At 39.3% G+C, this 21,230-nt stretch overlaps 1 protein-coding gene across 2 annotated transcripts in view; it reads left to right on the forward strand.

The window, feature by feature from the left end:
* The window catches only part of PHEX (phosphate regulating endopeptidase homolog X-linked), a 196,015-nt gene that overhangs the window by 19,428 nt on the left and 155,357 nt on the right, over nt 1-21,230 (forward strand). For both annotated transcript variants that reach the window (XM_043459539.1, XM_043459540.1), the window contains exons 5-6: nt 19,533-19,619; nt 20,666-20,892. In XM_043459539.1, the coding sequence (XP_043315474.1) occupies nt 19,533-19,619; nt 20,666-20,892 (314 nt within the window). The remainder of the gene's footprint in view (nt 1-19,532; nt 19,620-20,665; nt 20,893-21,230) is intronic.

Below are 21,230 nucleotides of genomic sequence, written 5' to 3' on the forward strand. Positions count from 1 at the left end.
TGTTCAGGGAACTAAGATCCCACAAGCCATGCAGCATGGCCAAAAGTAATAATAAAAGACTCTAGAGCTACACTATTCAGTATGGTAGCTACTAGCCATATGTGGCTTTTGAGCACTTGAAATATGGCTAGCTGGAATTGAGATGTGCTGTAAGTGTAAAGTATACACCAAATTTCAGAGACTTCATTTAGAAAACATGTAAAAATATCTCACCAATAAATTGATTTATTTCATAAATTACATATTGAAATATTTTAGATACATTGGGTTAAATAAAATATATTATTAAACATAATCTCACCTTTTTTGTTTTACTTATTCAAATATAGCAACAAGGAAATTGACAATTATTTATTTGGCTTGGATAATATTTCTCTCAGACAATGCTGCTGAATCGGCCATTAGAAAGGTGAGCTATCTGTGAATAAATTCAAATTTATTTCACTGATAGAGAAGGATCAAAGAACACCTTTAGTAAAAATAGTTCTCTACTCCCATCTACAGTCCCCCTCTATGCTGTTACTCTATAGGTGTCCTCTGTGGTTCATATAACCATCTGAAATTATCTTGTTTGTATACATACTTATTTGTTTTTCTCATCTATGCTTGCCCACCTGCATAAGAGAGTCAGGTGATCAGGAAAGAAGCATCATGGGGATGAAAACAATAGGTTAGGATATTTGTGTTTCCCCAACTTTATTGCCGGACCTTGGTCATGACCTCAAACCCTGAAAAGTCTTGGTAATCTAATCGGTCAGACGACACACTCAATGGTGTATATGAGTTTTAAGTCTCTCCTGTAGGGAAAGAGAAGAGGAAAGGGGAATTAGTGAAAGGAAAAGTGTCATCTTAGGTTGCTCTTGGTCTTCTTTGGATTCCATTGTTTTTGTTGTTTTTAGTTATACCCATTTCCATTCTCTCTTTTCTTTTCCTCATCCCTCGGGGATCTTTAGTTTGGACTCATGTCACCTCAAGAGAGCTGTTGATAGAATTCAGGGACTTGAATAGGAAAACAAAAAAAGCATCTTTATTTGCACTAACCTCTGATGGAACTTTAGCATTTTCTTTAATTATGACTGTAGTTTACAAACTCTGGTTTGTAAGCTGTGGCTTAATTACCAATGGGAATCATAATTTTTAAAAATCTTAATACAGATGTTACAGCTATCTTGAAATAGTATCTACCTACATCACCACTTCAAAATCATAGTGGTTGCTAGACTCGATGTGATATCTTATTTAATGAATTAATGAAGTAGTGCATCTATCATGATTTTAAACAGTAAAACAACTGTTTTGTTAACTGTGTTTTGAAATAACTGGGTTCCATTATAAACCCATGTTTCTTATGTTCTTGTAGACATTATTTTGAGAATGGCCCATAGGTTTTAAGAGTTTGCCCAGGGGATATATGGCACAAAAAAGATTAAGAACCCCTGCCTATATAAAGATTGTTGGGGCATGCCTCAAAAAGGTATAGTTTTATTTTACTTTAGCTTTACAATACGTCCTAATTCAGGTGTTTTGAGTGGAGATGGCTATTACATGGCCCCATGGGTCCATTCATACCCAAATATTTGAACAGTTTGCTGTCTAAGAATGAACACATTACTGACAGTTAATAGGTGTTTATAAGGATATTAGATGGAACCAGAGATACGTGTTTGGAGTTTGTGCCAATGCCAAGCCTTGAAGTGATTAAGTGTAAGCTTTTATGGGCTTACCTATGCCATAGAACAAATGTATTTATAGATGAAATTACTGTCTATTGCCAAATACCTATTATGAAAGCAGAGAGTTAAAAGGCCAATGACCAACTAGAGATGATACAGCTTTTGCCATAGTATAGTTGAAAATATTTCTAAATAGTACAAATGATTGGAAGTAGTAATACACAAAGTAGTGTCTTCATTCAGAAGTACATATTATGTGGTGTATGAAAGAGCTTGCTTGTCATCTGATCATGAAGATGGGGACTCTTATTTGAATTTGGAATGGCAGGGGATGGAGGGGGGCTGTAAATCTGGAGGTGCTGCAGTGAACTTGGCTCTGTTGGAAGCAATGAGCAGGGCTGTTTGTGAGAGATCACAGGAGTGAGATGGGCAGCTGAAGGATGTCAGAATCCATTTTGAGATTTTTGACTTGGGGCGAGGAAGCTGAGGTTTCTGAAAAGTGGAATGACAGCCTAGAAATGCTTTACATGAAAAAAAGAAGTAGAAAACCAATGAGGGGGCATGTTTGTAGTATAAATATTGCAACACATAATGAAAAGTTTCCTGCTAGTTAGCATGAATGTTGTAGGAAGATAAAAAACATTTTACTTTAGAAGATTGCCAACTAAATTTGGGATCCTTTGACTAAATATAAGTTTTTGGCATGACTGATGACACAGGATATTCACATCCTGAGAAAGACATATATACACCTGCAATGATTCTTCCCAACCTGCCCACACCCTTTTTTGCATGGTTGGTGTGTATAATGTGTTTTACTTTGTAGTTGTTCAGAAGGGTTGCGTATTTTTGAAAAGCCACTTCCTGAAAGAAGATGACTGAAAAGGGAAGAAAAGTCCTAAAGTTTGGTGGTAACAATTCAAAGCCTACCCACGTGAACTTTGGTGGTAACAATTCCTGAAGCTCCTCCAAGTCCCCACGTGTTCTTGCTGTTAGTTGCCAGAAGCAGGAATAACAATGGAGCTGAGAAAAATGGGATTTGGGCAGGAATGTCCAAGGGTCATCTAGATTTCACAGCAGAAGCAGATGACTCAGATTTCCTGGGTCTTGAATGTCTTAGAGAAATGGGACAATCACTTACCTTTATTCTACTCCTAATTGGTCAGTGGCAAAACTCAGTCACCAGAAAAATTAAAAAGTTGGTTGTGCACAAATGCATGGCCAAATGGAGTTGAACATTTCATCCTCCCATTTCCTAACTCTTTGATTAGATGATTTCAGCTGAGCTCTCATCCTCAATTCTGAGAACTTTTCAACTGCAGCTTGAAGATGTGGCTTAATTGAGCATCTTTTAAATGTGGAAAAATCCCCATTTCTCCCCTGTTTTACTACTAATGTGGGTATTTTGACTCATCGCTGTGAAGTGAGCCTTTAACAGATTCCCCTCACCTCCCAAATTCATGAGTACATCACACAGAGAAGGGCCTGACAGTCTAGGCACTTTATAGAGGTGATCTTATTTAATAATACACTTGCTACGTTTTTTGAAGCCTCTAAACTGAACTCCTCACAAGCCTGTTAGATGGAAGATTTATCTGCTTTTGGGGCATGAGGAAATAGAAGTAGCCAGGCAGTAAAGTCAATCACCAGCCCAAGATCACAGAGCTAAGAGGCGATGGAGGAAGGATTAGAATTCAGATGTTTGACCCTGAGCACATGGTAAAACCCCTGAAAACTGGGGAGGTGATATTATCCCATTTTACAGTTGTGAAAGTTGAGACTTAGAGTGGTTATGTTAAGTCTCTCATATTCACACAGCTAGTGACCTGTAAGGCATCTTCCAGAGCAGTGATGTTGAAAAGAAATGTAATGTGTGTCATAGATGCAACTCATGTAATTTTACATTTTCTAATAGCTAAATTAAAGTAGAAAGGAATCAGATGAAATTAATTTTTTTATCTAACACAACATATCCAAAATACTGTCATTTCATGAAATCAGTATAAAAAACTTATGTGTGAGACATTTTACATTTTTTCTTGCCTACTAAGTCCTTGAAATGCAGGACATGTCTTAAACTTGCAACAAGTCACCTTGTAGACACACATTTCAGGTATTCAATAGCGCCTTGCAACTACCTGCTTCTGAATTGGACAGGGCAGTTCTCGTCAAGTGCTTCTCAACCCCAGCTGTACACTGAAATCATTTGGGAGCTTAATAGATACAGATGCCTGGGTCCCATCCTCAGAGGTTCTGATGTAATTGGTCTGGTGTGCACCCTGCATTTCCACTCTTTAAGCTATTTAATACCCTGCTTCCGCAGGTAGCTCTAACATGCAGCCAAGTTTGAGAACCTAGACAAGGGTGATGTCTAAACTCACTGAGTAGAGAACTGTAGCCACTGTCTATTGGGAGAAGGTTCTGTGAGTTTTCTGAAATGAGAGCCATTCAAAATAACCCCTCCGGCAGTATGCTTTGTTAGTGCACACTAAAGAATGTCAGGCAATGACCTAAAACTAATTTATTAATTTCTCTCAACTTATATTTCCCAACATTTTGACCAAGTCTTGGAATAATGTAAGAAAAGAGATTTCTCTTTTCCCCCTTGATCTACACCCTGGTCTGGATACATGATCAGTGTGAGTAAAGTAAGACATAAAAGTTCGATTATTTTAATTGAGGTCAAAGGTGTTGGTGTCAGTCTGGAATTCCTGAGCTGCGGAGAAGAAGAAGTTAGGGTTTGAAAGCTGCAGGTCGCTGCCAGAATGAAACATGTCTAGTGGGGACTGCGTGGGAAGTGCTGGGTGAGGAAGGGAGGCAATTGTGGCTCTGGTTGAGGTCTGCCGGCTGCACAGCCCACGGCGTGGCGGGACGCCCACGAAGCTGCTTTTGCCAGAGACCTCACGCCTGCCTTCCCAGTCAGCCAAACTTGTATTTTTGCCCCTGAGACCTAGATGTGAAACCCAATATTCAGGAATTAAAATGTCTCATCTCACCCGGAGGTTCACTTGTCCTTAAAATGCTTTTGCAGTCATTTGGAACAGTTTTTCTCTTGCCTTCTTTTATTTAAATTAAAACACAGCTTGAATATTCTAGACACATTTATTATTTCTCAGGAGGAAAAATACTGGGTCTTCTGTAGTGGTAATGCTATAGTGACATGCAGTTTTGTTGGTTATATTTATTTGACTTAAAATTAAGCAAGAGAAGACACAAACACTGCTGGGTCTTTCATAACATCAGCTAAAATAATACCACGAATTGTTTTTGATTCATCGAATCAAAAAGACTGCCAACTGTAAGATGCACCTTTATTTCATGTATGCTAAGTAAGACTAAGCTATTACACAATGATTTCTTAGGATTGGGGATTTTTATTTTACGTTTCATCAAAAGTTCTTTTAGGCTTAGACATTAATTTTTATCACATATTTTTCTTTTACATTAATTAAAAAGGAAAATGCAAGCAAAAGAGATGGGGTAAGTTATTCCTAAAATTTCTTCACGGTCTTTTTGATTTCAAACCATCAGTGCTTTTATATTCTCACAAAACATTGTCCTATTTCCATCAATAACAGCAGTGATTCAGCATTTCTTTAAAATGTGCTCCCAATCATCTCAGGGATTTTCCTCCAAGGCTGTCTTTTTGGATACACAGTAAGTTTTACTTTCATAGCCAAACTCTAGTGAAATCTTTCTGAAGATGAGTTAAGTGACAGTTTCCTAGTCAGGCAACCAACCAACTCATTTGAAGTATTGATGATAAAAACTGCTAGATCAAGGTCATATACGGGCAGGCAATGGCGTCTACATTGTGACTGTGTCTGGCTGACAGTTTTAAGATGGATTCCAATTTCAGAGATGTTCAAATGTTAAAAAAAAATGTGCTTCTTAGCTTTCATGAAATATGGTGTGTAAATTGTTTTTCTAATAGTCAAGGTTTCCCAGCTGCTTGTCATATCCACCTTGTTTATGTATGTCTGAACAATTTCAGCAAGATTTGCCCTCTGTTCCCTCCTCAGCACACCTAGGCTTTAATGAACAAGGATGTATAAGCAAAACTCCCCCACTTCCTTCTTCTCCAGTTTGCAGCTACAAAGCTGTACTTTGATACCAATCTTCTCAACCTTGAATGTGTACGTGGATCATGTGGGAATCTTGTTAAAATGCAGATTCTGTTTCAGTAAATCTGAGAGGGGCCATGAGATTCTGCATTTCTGGCAAGTTCTCAGGTGATGCCCACTTTGCTGTTTCAGGGACCACATGTTGAGCAGTCAGGCTTTGCTACATCTAAGAACATGTTATGGCATTAAAGAAATTCAGTACCTCTCCAGGGTGCATGGGTGTTTTGTTTTTCCTTCATTTATATTATTATTTTGATGAAAACCTCTTTATTGCAAATGTCATTGTATTTGAGTAAGAACAAATATTTCTTAGGATGAAAAGAAAATGAATTTTATATGTCCTCTCTTATGGTACAGGGAGAGGTATTTCTTTCCCTTAATTTGTTCTATGAAGGATTTGCTCATTTTGTTTTCCCTTGCTTTTCTCCTTGAAAAACTTGGGCAGCTTGAGTTTATTAGGAAATCTGCATGTAATTGCAGATTAATAACCTACCCATTAATACCACATTAGTTCATTGTGATTAATAGCATCTGTGTGAATACTTAATGAATTAGTAATGACAGAATATTTGCTTTAAAGTGTCAAGAGAACATTCCATGTAAAAAGGCACTACCCATAACAGGAAAATTAATTAGAGACTGGTTGGATAATAACTTGTCACAAATAAGATATGTTTGTTTGGAAAGCCTCATTGGTATTGATATTTGCACAGTGAGAGATATTTTTTAAAACTTGCCTGGGCCTTTTAGTTTATAAAATGAGAGGAGAATTTTATTTTCAGCAACAATTAAGATGAGTATGGGAACTTACATTTATGAGAGAGATACACACACTCAAATATGTGCTAGTACACTCATGAGTTTGCCTGTGTCACTAACCAGAGCCGTCTCATAGTGACCTTGTCAATTGAGTTCCAAGTTGAACTGTTTCTCCTACCTGCTATCTATTCTGAATTCATCAATTCACTTCCCCAAGGCCCAAACTTTTCTTGTTACTAATTTTATTCCTTTAGCAAATCATTTGTTTTCTCTATGGCTTCTCATTCTAATTCTGTGATGTTGCCATCATTGTTTATTTCTGTCTTTGCCCTACATCTGAGGAAGCGAAGGTCAAGAAAATTATGTGACTTGCCCAAACCAATTCAGCCATATAATTTGTCCCCCACAGATTATGGGTCTAACATTTCAAATGTCTCCAATTTTAACCCAAGCGGAAAGAGCTGCATTAGCAGAGGCTCTATCCAGCTGGTGCCTTTGAGGAAACTCAAGAAGCCTGGTGTGATTGGAGCTCAGAGTTGGAAGGGAAAGGGGACGTGAGACAAAACTGAAGAGAGAGGAGGGACCAGAGCATGTAAGCCTTGTAGGCCATTTAAAGGTTTAGCTTCTGTCCTTAGGCAGTGGGAAGCCATCTGTAAATGTCATGTCAGGGTGTGCTGATGCACGATGAGTTTTGCCAGAGCATCCTGGCTGCATGGCCTGGAGGAAAGGGTTGATGTATGGAGATCAGTTCAGAAGGCCCCAGCGTGTTGTTTTGTTTTCTAGCTTGGGATCCAGAGTAAGGTAGAGTTTGTCTTCCTTGTTACAGAAAAACCTCAAGCATTATTAGGTATCCTCTTCTCTCTAACTTCAGCATGAAGAGTCATTGTCTTCTCTCTGTATCTCTCCCCCCTTTTTTGGGAAACATTTCCAGGCACCTGGAAGAATCAGCTAGGGGCGTGGGTGTGGAAGTTAACTCTGGTCCGACCAGCCCTTTTGGGTCCTCTGCTTGTGCCAAGGATGCTATTGCTTCCTTTGTTTTACAGGAGAGGATTCTGGGTAGAGAAAGGAAAGAAAGCCCAGCTTCGGATCCCTCACTGTCAGAAACCCAATTTTAGAGGGACAGCCTCCCTCGACCACACACTATGGTTTGAATAGCCAAGAATAGAACCTCTGCTGCTCTCACCTCCTCATGGAAGGTGGGAGTGAAAACAGGGGTTAGTTGGGAAGTGGCTTTTTAAACCTATGTTTACAGTGTTTTGATGCTGCTGTCATAGATGAGAGAGGACTCGTGAAGTCTGGAGCTCAGATTTTTTAGGATTTCAGGGATGCAGTATTTATCCCACTCTTCCTCTCCGTAGGGTGTGGTATAAGCAGAAGTTGAAAATAGCTGTCCTGTGTTGTCTTTTTCATTTTGGAAGTCTTACTGGCATAGTGCTGCTTTTTTTTTTTCTTCTCTTAAACCAGTCAATTGACTCTCACTTCAAACCCATATTGCATTTCATCTTTAAGAAATGGACTTTTCACAGCTGGGTTTTCTAGAACTGAGGACTAACTTAGACCTAAATAGACCAATCCAAGGAGAGTGTTTCCAGGACAAAAAAAAGTAAAGCTGTCCTTGCAGAATGTTCATGTTGAAATAAAATGGAGCTGCAGAGTGAGGAAATCAACAAAGAAAGGGTAAAGGTCCTGATCTGACTTTGGGTGAGGTGGGGAATGGGGGAGGAGGGAATCTGGACTGGTGATGTAGGACTACTAATAACTGTCAACTCTACTTTAGTAAAATTGGAGAGGAGGGATGGTGAGTGCTATTGGTTGAAAGTAGCAGTTCTCGAAGTATGTTCCTTTGCCTCAGCATCAGCATTACCTAGGAATTTGTTTGAAATGAAAATTCCTGGGCCCCACCCCAGACCTACTGAATCAAACACTCTGGCAAAAGGACCCAACTCTATGTATTAACAAGCCCCTTTGAGAGGCCCACAGCCAGTATACTACTGAATGGTGAAAAGCTGAAAGCCTTCTTGCTAAAATCTGGAACAAGACAAGGATGCTCACTCTCACCACTTCTATTCAACACAGTATTGGAAGTCCTAGCCACAGCAATCAGAGAAGAAAAGGAATAAAAGGCATGCAAATTGGAAGAGGTAAAATTGTCATTATATGCAGATGACATGATGTTATATGTAGAAAACTCTACAGACTCCACACAAAAACAGCTAAAACTGATAGATGAATTCAGCAATGGAGAAGGATACAAGATTGACATACAGAAATCTGTTATCTTTTTTATACTAACAATGAAATATCGGAAAGGGAAAGTAAAAAAAAATCCCTTTTAAAATCATATCAAAAAATAAAATAGGAATAAACCTGATCAGGGAGGTGAAAGACTTATTCTAAGAACTATAAAACATTGATAAAGAAAATTAAAGAATATTCAAAGAAATGGAAATATATCCCATGCTCTTGGATTGAAAGAAATAATATTATTAAAATGGCCATACTACCCGAAGCAATCTACACATTTAATGTTGATCCCTATCAAATTGTTGTTGTTGTTTTGTTGCTAAGTTGTGTCCAACTCTTTGGAACCCCATGGATTGCAGCACTCCAGGCCTTCCTGTCCCTCACCATCTCCCACAGTTTGCCCTAGTTCATGTCCATTGAGTTGATGATGCCATCCAACTATCTTATCTGCTCTGTTGCCCCGTTCTTCTTTTGCTTTCAGTCTTTCCCAGCATCAGGGTCTTTTCCAATGAGTCAGCTGTTCACATCATGTGGCCAAAGTATTGGAGTTTCAGCTTCAGCATCAGTCTTTCCAATGAATATTCAGGGTTGATTTCCTTTAGTAATGACTGGTTTGATCTTGCAGTCCAAGGGACTCTCAAGAGTCTTTTCCAGCACCACAGTTTGAAAGTATCAATTCTTCAGTGTTCAGCTTTCTTTATGATCCAACTGTCACATCCATACATGACTACTAGAAAAACTATACCTTTGACTAGATGGACCTTTGTGTCCATCTTTGCTTTTTAATATGCTGTCTAGGTTTGTCATAGTTTTCCTTCTGAGAAGCAAGCGTCTTTTAATTTCATGGCTGCAGTCACCATCTGCAGTGATTTTGGAGCCCAAGAAAATAAAATTTGTCACTGCTTCCACTTTTCCCCCTTCTGTTTGCCATAAAGTGATGGGACCAGATGCCATGATCTTAGTTTTTTGAATGTTGAGTTTTAAGCCAGCTTTTTCACTCTCCTCTTTCACCGTCATCAAGAAGCTCTTTAGTTCCTCTTCACTTTCTGCCATTAGAGTGGTATCATCTGTATATTTGAGGTTGTTGATATTTCTCCTGGTAATCTTGACTCTAGCTTGTAACTCATCCAGCTTGGCATTTTGCACGACGTACTCTGCATATAAGTTAAATAAGCAGGGTGACAATATACAGCCTTGATATACTCCTTTCCCAATTTGGCACCAGTCCGTCGTTCCATGACCGATTCTGACTGTTGCTTCTTGACCTGCATATAGGTTTCTCAGAAGGTAGATAAGGTGGTCTGGTATTCACATCTCTTTAAGAACTTTCCACAGTTTGTTGTGATCCACACAGTCAAAGGCTTTCACATAGTCAATGAAACAGAAGTATATGTTTTTCTGGAATTCTCTTGCTTTCTCAATGCTCCAACAAGTGTTGGCAATTTGATATCTGGTTCTTCTGCCTTTTCTAAACTCAGCTTCTACATTTGGAAGTTCTCAATTCAAGTACTGCTGAAGTCTAGCTTGAAGGATTTTGAGCATAACCTTACCAGCATGGGAAATGACATTTTTCATGTAACTAGACCAAATTACCCATGACATTTTTCATATAACTAGAACAGATAATCTTAAAATATATATGGAACCATAAAAAAACCCAGATTTGCCACAGCAATCCTGAGGAAAAAGAAGAAAGCTGGAGGCATAACTTTCCCAGACTTCAAATAATACTACAAAGTAATGGTAATCAAAACAGTGTGATATTGACACAAACACAGATATGTGGATCAATGGGACAAACTACAGAGTCCAGAAATAAACCTATGCATTTACACTCAATCTTCGACAAAGGAGGCAAGAATGTACAATGGATAAAAGATAGTCTCTTTAGCAAGTGGTGTTGGGAAAGCTGGACAGACACATGTGTACCAATAAAGTAAGAACAAAACCTCTCGCCATACACAAAAATAAATTCAAAATGGTTTAAAAACTTAAATATAAGACATGTCACCATGGAACTCCTAGAAAAGAAAATAGGCCAATGATGCTCTGACATAAATCATGTTTTCTCAGGTCTGTCTCCCAAGGCAACAGAAATAAAAACAAAAATAAATGGAACCTAGTCAAACTTACAAGCTTTTGCATATCAAAGAAAACCATATGCAAAACAAAAAGCAACCTACTGGGAGAAAGTATTTGCAAATGATGTGACAAACAAGGGCTTAATGCAAAATATACAAACAGCTCACACAACTCAATAACAACAACAACAACAAAAAACCAATCAAAAAATGAGAAGACCTAAATAGACATTTCTCTAAAGAAGACATACAGATGGCGAATAGGCACATGAAAAGATGCTCACTAATTATTACAGAAATGCTAATCAGAACTACAATGACATACCCCCCTCACACTGTTTAGAATGGCCATGATTAAAAAGTCTACAAATAACAGATGCTGGAGAGGGTGTGGAGAAAAGGGAACCCTCTTACACTGTTAATGAGAATGTAAATTGGTGCAGCCACTGTGGAAAGCAGCATGGAGACTTTCAAAAACTAAAAATAGAGTTGCCGTATGATCCAGCAATCCTGCTCCTGGGCATATATATAGAGAAAACTCTAGTTTGAATACATTCATGCACCCAGTGTTCATAGCACTATTTACAGTAGCCAAGACATGGAAATAACCTAAATGTCCATTGACGAATGAATAAAGGAGATGTGGTATATATACACAATGGAATGTACAATCAGCCATGAAAAGAATGAAATAATGTCATTTGCAGCAACATGAGGGGCTTCCCTGATAACTCAGTTGGTAAAGAATCTGCCTGCAATGCAGGAGACCCCAGTTTAATTCCTAGGTTGGGAAGATCCACTGGAGAAGGGATAGGTTACCCACTCCAGTATTCTTGGTCTTCCCTTGTGGCTTAGTTGGTAAAGAATCCACCTGCAATGTGGGAGACCTGGGTTCAATCCCTGGGTTTGGAAGATCCCCTGGAGAAGGGAAAGGCTACCCATTCCAGTTTTCTGGCCTGGAGAAATAGACCTAGAGATTATCATACCAAGTGAAGTAAGTCAGAAAGAGAAATACAATTGCCATATAATATCACTTATATATGGAATCTAAAATATGACACAAATGAACTTACCTATGAAATAGAAATAGACTCACAGACCTAGAAAACCATCTTATCATTACCAAAGGGGAAAGAGGTGGGGGGAGGGATAAATTAGGAGGTTAGGATTAGCAGATACAAACTACTATATATAAAATAGGGGGAGGGAGGTAGGAGGGGGGTTCAGGATGGGGAACACATGTAAATCCATGGCTGATTCATGTCAATGTATGGCAAAAACCACTACAATATTGTAAAGTAATTAGCCTCCAACTAATAAAAATAAATGGAAAAAAAACCAAACTACTATATATAAAATAGATTAACAACTAGGTGCAACTGTATAACACAAGGAACTATATTCAATATACTATAATAAAACATAAAAATAATATGAAAGAGAATATATATATGTATGTGTGTGTATATATATACACACACACCTGAATCACTTTGCTATAGACCATAAACTAACATAATATTGTAAATCAACTATACTCCAATAAAAACAAAAAGAAGCCCTTCTCATGATACTGATGCATGCTTAAGTTTGGAAACCACTGGTTTGTACTAGGACATAATGTGAAGTTAAGCTTTATGGATCAGCTAATTTTGTTTTAATCAAACCTCACCAGGCCTCCTACCTCTGACTAGGAGCTTCAGGAGTGTGTGTCCCTGATCTCAAATAGGGTTACAGGGCAAAGTGGGTAGGTGGCTCAGTACAGACACACTCCACTGCTGCAAAAACCAGTCTCAATATAACCTGGGAAGGCATTTATTTCAGTTATTAATGTGATGAAGAGCTCTGTCAAGAAAGTCTATGAGGACTGCCTCTGGTTTAGCCACCTGGGGGGCTTGTTCTTACATAGGAAAGAAACTTGCAGAATTTTGCTGGCCACCTGCTGGTCAAATGAGCAAAAGTCAAGGACCTGGGTCCAAATCCAAGCTCTAACTTTACCAGCTGAGTTTCCTTGGACAAGTTATTACAGTTTTCTTGCCTGTAGGCTAGGGTTAATGATTCATGCTGTTTAGGGTTGGTGGGGGATTAATTGAGGTCATGTACAATACACCTGGCACAGAGCAGGTGCTTAATAAATGAATGCTATCACCAGGGTCCTTGAATGTCTCAGGACTGCTCAGGAAGGACCACTGTGGGGGGTATGTAACCATACGTGGCCTTTTCCTTGTAATGTTAAGATGGTAAAAATAGGCAGGAAAAGTGTAATTAATACTTGTCCTATAGGAAAAAACTGAAGATGAATTTTAATGACTCTTTAAGTTCAGCACAGGCCTTACATTGAATTATCCGCTAAGATACAAATTATCTAAATAGGAAAGCTATTTTTATGAGTTAAAATATCATGTTGGCAGATTCATTGTAATGCTATGCCATCAAAGAGTGATTTTAAAATTTAATTTAAAGTATTTTGAAGTGTGACCCTGATAAGCGAAATCCTTAAAAATTCACGTACAAGTGAACATAATAAAAGAGTTACCGTCTGTTAGACTTTTGTAGTGTCTGGCAGTTGTATAAAATTAATTTCATTCTGGACAAAGAGGTCCTTGATGCTAAAATGGGGGTATTTTTATGTTATTTGGTAACCCATGATTTAGATTGATGAGTTAGAGGTTTTTAATGCCCCTAAAATAATCTATGTCCCTTTTTCTTAAGCTAGTGCCAACCAACAATTATCATTTATGAGACGATCATAAAAAATGAACAGAGGAAAGCCTTCTGACAGCTTCTCTCCCTATATTTGGGTGGGAGTTTTCCAGAAGAATGAGAAATATCAGCTCTTATTGTCTTTTCAGTATGTCAAACAGACTCAGTTAATCCCATGCTTGACCAGCTATGGGGCTGAGGAACTGCAAAGTCAAGTGTCACACAATTCGTGTGAAAACATGAGGGTTATGGGATCCACAGACCATGACTTAGTTAACTTGGATTTTATTTTTTTAATGAGAATAACAACGGGCTTTGCAAGCTGATTTAGAGTCTCCACATCTAACTGCATAAGAATTTAATACCCATGAAGTGTGAGTTAGAAAAATGAAATTTTTCAGCACGGTAAATAAACTGAGGAGCCTGGAAACCAAATTGAAGTCTGTAGCCTGGAAAATCAACAGAGACTAAAAATAGTAAGATTAGAGGTGACATTCAACCATGGACCAGCCAAAGGTGGTTTTTAAGTACCACCAAAGGAGAAACCAGACCATCATATGATAGGTTTAAAAAATAGATGTGTCTAGAGAATATTCTGTTTATTATGTAGGTGTGGAAGGGCACATTTTCCCTTAAAATGTAGATCTGGTTTTCTAAAGTTTTGAGTTTTCATGTACTTTCTCTCACTAGAATTAAGAGGACACTTCCCCTGATTTCTGAGGGAAATACTTATCTGCATGAAATTGAGAATTCAATTTGACGAGGTTTTAGAATGCAGTTGCTGCTTCTATTAAGCAAATCAGGCAAACAGCTCCAGAGAACTCTTAGCAAGTAGCCAGAGAGTCCCCTTTAGAACTGGTACACAGAAGGATTACAGGGTCTGAGAAAGAACACAGAGGAGCAAGTTTTGAAAGAATCCTTGTGCTCATTACTTCTCGGCCTTTTGGCTAAGATTAAGTGAAGAATCCCTGTGCTCTGAGAGCCATCTTCTTTAAATGGCATCAGCTTAACACCAGAGTTCTTGGTAGGTGTTTGCTCACAGGCTTACAACTTTGTGCATGTGGAGTTTTTGAAAACAGTCTTAGTTGGGAAAGTCTTAAATATTGCAGAAACTCCAAATGATTGGCCTGAGCTGAATGTGACTATCCTGAGCTCCCGGCTTACCAGGGGACGACCAAGTCCTCAGGAGTATCCCTGTTCCTTTGGAATGCTGTCTTATTCCAGAGCTCTCAGTAAAGGCCTGTCTGAGCAGGAGTAGACTGAATGAGTAGAATTGATAGTCATATCTGGCTTCTGCGCTTAAAGGAGGTGCGATGCTATGTGTCCCCCTCCCCCCTCCCTCATAGAAGAGCAGGAAAGTGGAAGTGGATGGTTAACCCACGACGGTTGGTGAAAAAAAGACTTGGGTAGCTTAAAAACCAGTATTCGCCTAGCTGCCAATGCAAGGGACACAGGTTAGATCCCTCGTCAGGGAAGATTACACATGTTGTAATGGGGCAACCAAGCCTGTGTGCCACAACTACTGAAGCCTGCATGCTCCAGAGCCCATGCTCCACAAGAAGAGAGTAGCCCCCGCTCACTGCAGCTAGAGAAAGCCCAAGCACAGCAACAAAGACCCAGCACAGCCATAAATAAATAATTTTTAAAAAACAGTATTCACAAAAAACAGATGAAATCTTGGATCTCATTGTGTGATATAGGGACTGGAATGTGAGAAAAGGAGATTATGGATGTTAGTATAATCAGGATATTACTGATTATAAAAAGAAATAATAAGAGAAGTCCAGTTTCTCACATTTCATTTGCACAAAAAACTCTCTCAGACTTTCCTTGAGAGGAATTCGACTCAGCAGACATTGAACACCAGCCATGCCAATTGCTAAGCTTGAGTGTTCAAAGATGAATGTGACCCAGGTTCCTGCCCCAGAGAGCACTTGATCTAGTGGAGAATAGATATTGTTAATGCCAATTTTATGTTGTGATGATATTTGAGGCCCAATGATCAAAAATACCTTCTTTATGAAAATTCTCTCATGATTCATCCCCTGTGAGGCCAAGCCTGTATTACAAAGGTATGGGCAAAACCAATTTTCATATGGACTGTAGATCTAAATGTGAACCAGTAAAGATTCTAGAGGAAATCACTGGACGCTATCTTCATGACCTCAGGATAGGCAAAGATTTCTTAAATAAGACACAAAACGTGCTTACCAAGATGGAAAAAATGATCACTGATCACATTGGACTGCATTAATATTTCCACTCGTTACATGATACCATTAGGAAAATGAAGTCTATGGAATGGAAGAAGACTGCAGTACAAATACTCAACAAAGGACTTGTGTGTGTAGAATATATAAAGAACTTCTATAAATCAATAAGGAACTGGTTTATAGATTACCAATAGAAATGTGAGAAATAGAGCTGAGTAAGCACTTCACAAAAGAAGATGTTGATTGTCTTGATTGGAGAGATAGTGACTGGAAGGGAGCACAACGGGCTCCTGGGGTTCTGGTCAGAATGTTGGTTATGTGGGTATTTACTCCATGAAAATCCTTCAGATTATGATTGGGGCACATTTCTGTAGGTATGTTATAATTTCACTGAAAAAGTTTACATAAAGAAAAGGCCTTGCTGTCGAGGATGAGGAATGCAGGCAGCATATTTTCAGACATCCTCTTTATTGCCTTTACTGTGGAAGCAGAGGAAATGCCGAGGGCATGGGCTTTTCCTTGGTTGGTGAAAGTGAAAGTCACTCAGTCGTGTCAGACTCTTTGTGACCCCTTGGGAATAGTCCATGGAATTCTCTAGGCCAGAATATTGGAGTGGGTAGCCTTTCCCTTCTCCAGGGGATCTTCCCAACCTAGGGATCGAACCCAGGTCTCCCGCATTGCAGGCCTAGCAGATGTAGTTTGTACAAGAGTCATATGCAAGAAGTTCCAGTGTCTTGGGTTAGCAGAAGGCCTTTGGCTACCATATCCTGAGAAGGGAGGAGGAAAAAGCATTTATGGAGGAAGCACTAGAAACGAGCTTGATTACTTTACAATTCTGTGTATAGCTAACTCAGCCTGGAAGCCTGTTAAAGCCACTGTTGATCGATCACTTACCATGTGCTGTGGCATTGAGAAGGGACTTTCTGTGCATTATAGTGTTTGATTGTCACCACAGCTCCAGGAGATAGGTGCTATTATTTGTCCAGATTTACAGATGAAGAAACTGAGGCTTGGAGAGATTAAGTACCTTGCTCAAGTTCCAGCTAAAAGAAGCAGCAAGCTGCAACTGGAACCTGCGTATTTGTGATTGAAAACCCACCCCCTTGAATGTGTCTGTTATTTTGCCTTTTGGGGGACAAACGAATTTTATTTGACTAAGTGTAGTGAGAAGAAAAAATACCCTGTGTACATGCGCACATGTGCATGCGTGCACACACACACACCAAATTTTAATCATCATAGGCACTTTGAAACTGATTTTCAAGTCTGAAGGTTGTTGCACTCTAGGTCACTATGAACACGAGTTTTCCTTTTCTCTTGTAACATTGTTGGAAATACTTAGATGGAGGTGACAGGAGACTGAGAAATCTTCCAGGAAATAATGCAGACTATGACAGGAATACCCTTATATGGGTGAGCCGTGAGTCCTCAGTTCTTTAAGGACATTTTAATAACCCGAATAATTGCCTTTGTTAGGCTTTGTTTTCTACTCATTAATGACTCTCTAGGCTAGATTTTATACTTCTTACCACTAATTGAAATACAGAGGTACATAAAATGGATGCTGTCAGCTGATTGTTCCAACACTGTCTGCATGTCAACATTCTCCTGCCTGCTTAGGTTTGAAGAGAAGGGGAGGAAAAGGGAACGGTAGGACAAGGAACCTGCGGCAGCTGAATTTGTTTCAAAGGCCAAATTATGGTACAGAAACTAAAATTTTGACAGATAAGAATTATTGATATTTTTGCATGGTTAGTGTTTTGGTATTGCCCTACTTAGCATATATGTGTTTTCTTTTCCCCTTCTCGTGATACACAGAGTGCCCTGGGTACATACTCAGGTTGATATGTAATATTTTGAGTTCTTTTGTGTCATGGCTCTTTTTTGGTCCCCAGGGTATTCATGTTTGCAGCCTGTGGAGTGTTTATAACATCAGGATAATATTACATCTCCAAATGAAATTTGGTTTATTTATTTTCAAATATGTCTCCCCAGCAATCCAGTGACTATGGAAGCAGTGTGGTGGAAAGGCACATGATCTGATTTGAGTGGAAATATATGTAGGTATAGTTTTAGCAATTTCTGTTTATTAAAAAAAAGAAATCCCCTTCCTTTATCCTTGGGGCTAGTTATCCCACTTTTATTGCTGTGATAATACACAAGAAAGAAACAAGATGGAATAATTGAAAATGCCCATGTTGAACTCAGTTGATTTTATTTGACTATATCTAGTTATCTGGACTTATTTGATGTATCAGTTCAGTTCAGTTCAGTCGCTCAGTCGTGTCCGACTCTTTGCGACCCCATGAATCGCAGCATGCCAGGCCTCCCTGTCCATCACTAACTCCCGGAGTTTACTCAAACTCACGCCCATTGAGTCGGTGATGTCATCTAGCCATCTCATTCTCTGTCGTCCCCTTCTCCTCCTGCCCTCAATCCCTCCCAGCATCAGGGTCTTTTCCAATGAGTCAACTCTTCTCATGAGGTGGCTGAAGTGTTGGAGTTTCAGCTTCAGCATCAGTCTTTCCAATGAATATTCAGGACTGATTTCCTTTAGGATGGACTGGTTGGATCTCCTTGCAGTCCAAGGGACTCTCAAGAGTCTTCTCCAACACCACAGTTCAAAAGCATCTGTATAGATGCTTACAGAAAACTAGACAGAAGCTCTAGGTTGCATTTTTGAAATGTAGAACTTCTAGTTTAGAAGTAGATTTCTGCTGTAGGGAATATATTATTATTTATTCATTTGATTAGCTCTGTATGTTGTATCTTGAAGCTATTCAAAGTACTGTAAGAGCATCTGTTGTATCATTTGGAGGCTGCTAGGTTGTGACATAGCTCAGTGTAGGCAGTGCCATGGTGCTGTGTGGGAATTCTTTGTCTTGGCTTCTTGTTGGTAAACTGATACTCTTAAGTACATCCATCCAAGGTGTTATTTTGTGGGCAGGGTAGTTTTTATTGAGTCTTTAGCTTTCCTATTTCCTTATTTAGACAAACAGTGACAGCTGTCATTTTCCACCTTCAAACAATAGCATCAGTGATTTTATAAATAGAAAATCATTTTCCAGGTGGGCTTGCGTTCATGCTGGCAACCATTTTGTATACATGGCCTCATTTTAAATAGCCAGGACTTTGAATGTGTAAATGGACAAGTTTTCAGGCAATTTGGGTAGGGGCAATTTCCATTCTTGCTTCTCCATTTCCATCTAAACAACATCTACCAGGTCCACAGCATGTATAGGCAACATTGAATAAAACTTCTAATGGGAAATTTCTTCCAGATGACCTCCCTGAGAGGCTGGACTGTGAAGAAATCTTAAGAAACTGACCCTGATGAAATTGCCTCTGTTGAGCATATTACTCGGTGCAGAAACAGGGAATAGAATCCAGTTATTTTTAGTTCTTGAAAAAATGAATTCTGTGTGTGTGTGTGTGTGTGTGTGTGTGTGTGTGTGTGTGTATAGGTGGCAGAAAACATTAACCACCGTAGAAGGTCAAGTCTCAGTTGGAAGTAGGAGAACCCCGGAGAAGAGAATGTTAAATATTTTTTATCTGAATCTCCAGCAACTTGGAATCGTTTTTTGCTGTCTGCATATCTTTTATAGATTTATCTTTTCTAGGGTTGTCTGTCTTTACATTTAATTTTCTGGAGCCTGGCACTGTGATTATCAAATGACCTCCAACTCAGCATCACCTGTGGGTGGATACTAATGAATCCTTTTTTAACCTTCCTAGCACTTTTGGAGAAATCAATCAGTAGAAGACGAGACACTGAAGCCATACAGAAAGCCAAAATCCTTTATTCATCTTGCATGAATGAGAGTGAGTAATAAAATAAAATAACTTAACCACCCTTATTTTCCAGAGCTCTATCAATGTTTAAAGATATTGTTTAAGGAAAAAGAGAACTACTAAGAATTCTACTAAGAATGTTGCTTAAAGAAAGGAGCTATTTTCCAAGGCTGGGTTTTGACTGCCACTGTCTTAATGGCCTGTTGCTAGCTTGATGGATCAACTAGGAAAATTTTATTCCTGTGGATGGCTTAGATTCTTTGGGTGTCAGTTAGTCTGTGAGACATGGGTACGGTCAGAAGGGCAAATCGTACTGCATGTGATACAGAAAGCCAAATCTGGAGGCTAGATCTGGTTTGAGAAGGAGCCTATGAGGGAGGGCACTTGGGAGTGTTATTGTGTCCTTTGGAACCTCCTGGGGCTTAAAGAAATCCAGATTTCCAGGCAGGCCAGGCTCCTTCTGCTTCTTCATCAGCTTGACAGGCATCTTTGTTGGGGACCTTAGGCCTGTCTCAGCATCTTGGGTCTGATTGGAATGGAAAGAGACACTGGACATTCTACTTGGTCCTCCTTCTCAAGGCTATTGCAGAAAGAGGTTTGTGCCTCTGGGAAATGTGTTAACTTGTTTAGGTTTTGGGATGTTATTTGGTGAGCTGGAAGAGGGCAGTAAAAGACAATGAAAGTGTGTGAAGCAATGATTCATTTTTACTGGGGAATGATTAGTTTTATTGAGCAGTTTCCTTTAGTTAGGGTTGTTCCTTAGTCTTGCAGAGTGTTCTCAGCTTAACATTGCTTATTGGTTTCGGTCGATATAGTAAGCACAACTTCCATATTTGGGAATATCAGGCAGGTTCCCCATTAGCTCTCCTGGCAAGAACATCAGGCCTAGACAGTCACATTGAAGTGAGAGTCATAGATAGTTCTATCTCTGTGGTTATGGGCAAACCACTGTACCTCTCCCTAAAAAAATAGGTTGAGGCCCTACTGGAATTTTCTCTTGAGAAGATATACGTGCTTCCTAGCTTGGTAATACAGTTTGCAAATCTAACTCTCCTTTCCTACTTACTCCCTTTCAGAAGCGATAGAAAAAGCAGATGCCAAGCCATTATTACATATCCTGCGGCACTCACCTTTCCGCTGGCCTGTGCTCGAATCTAATATCGGTCCCGAAGGGGTTTGGTCAGAGAGAAAGTTCAGCCTTCTGCAGACCCTTGCAACGTTTCGTGGCCAGTACAGCAATTCTGTGTTCATCCGTTTGTATGTGTCCTCTGATGACAAGATATCCAACGAACACATCTTGAAGGTACAGTGAGGACTCGTTCATCATGCTTATTCAGTCCAAGGTTAGCCTTTTGGGTTGCCTTCCCAGGGATAAAGACTCATACCACCTTAGTGAAATGATCAAGTTGAAAATTCTGTGAAATCTTAAGATCTAGACTATTCTTTGCCAGGTTTACAGATTGTAAATCATGAACAAACTGGTTATGTCAGCTTTTCAAGACGCCAGTAAGTGAGTTTCAAGTGATCTGTGATCTGGCCATTAAATATCTACCCTGAGCATGTGTGGGACCCCTTAATTCCAGTGGGGAGAGATGGGCTGAGACTTTCTGAACTCTGCTCTTCCCCTCCCCTCATTCCTCT

This window comes from Cervus canadensis, chromosome X (assembly GCF_019320065.1).
Source record: "Cervus canadensis isolate Bull #8, Minnesota chromosome X, ASM1932006v1, whole genome shotgun sequence".
NCBI classification, from domain to species: domain Eukaryota; kingdom Metazoa; phylum Chordata; class Mammalia; order Artiodactyla; family Cervidae; genus Cervus; species Cervus canadensis.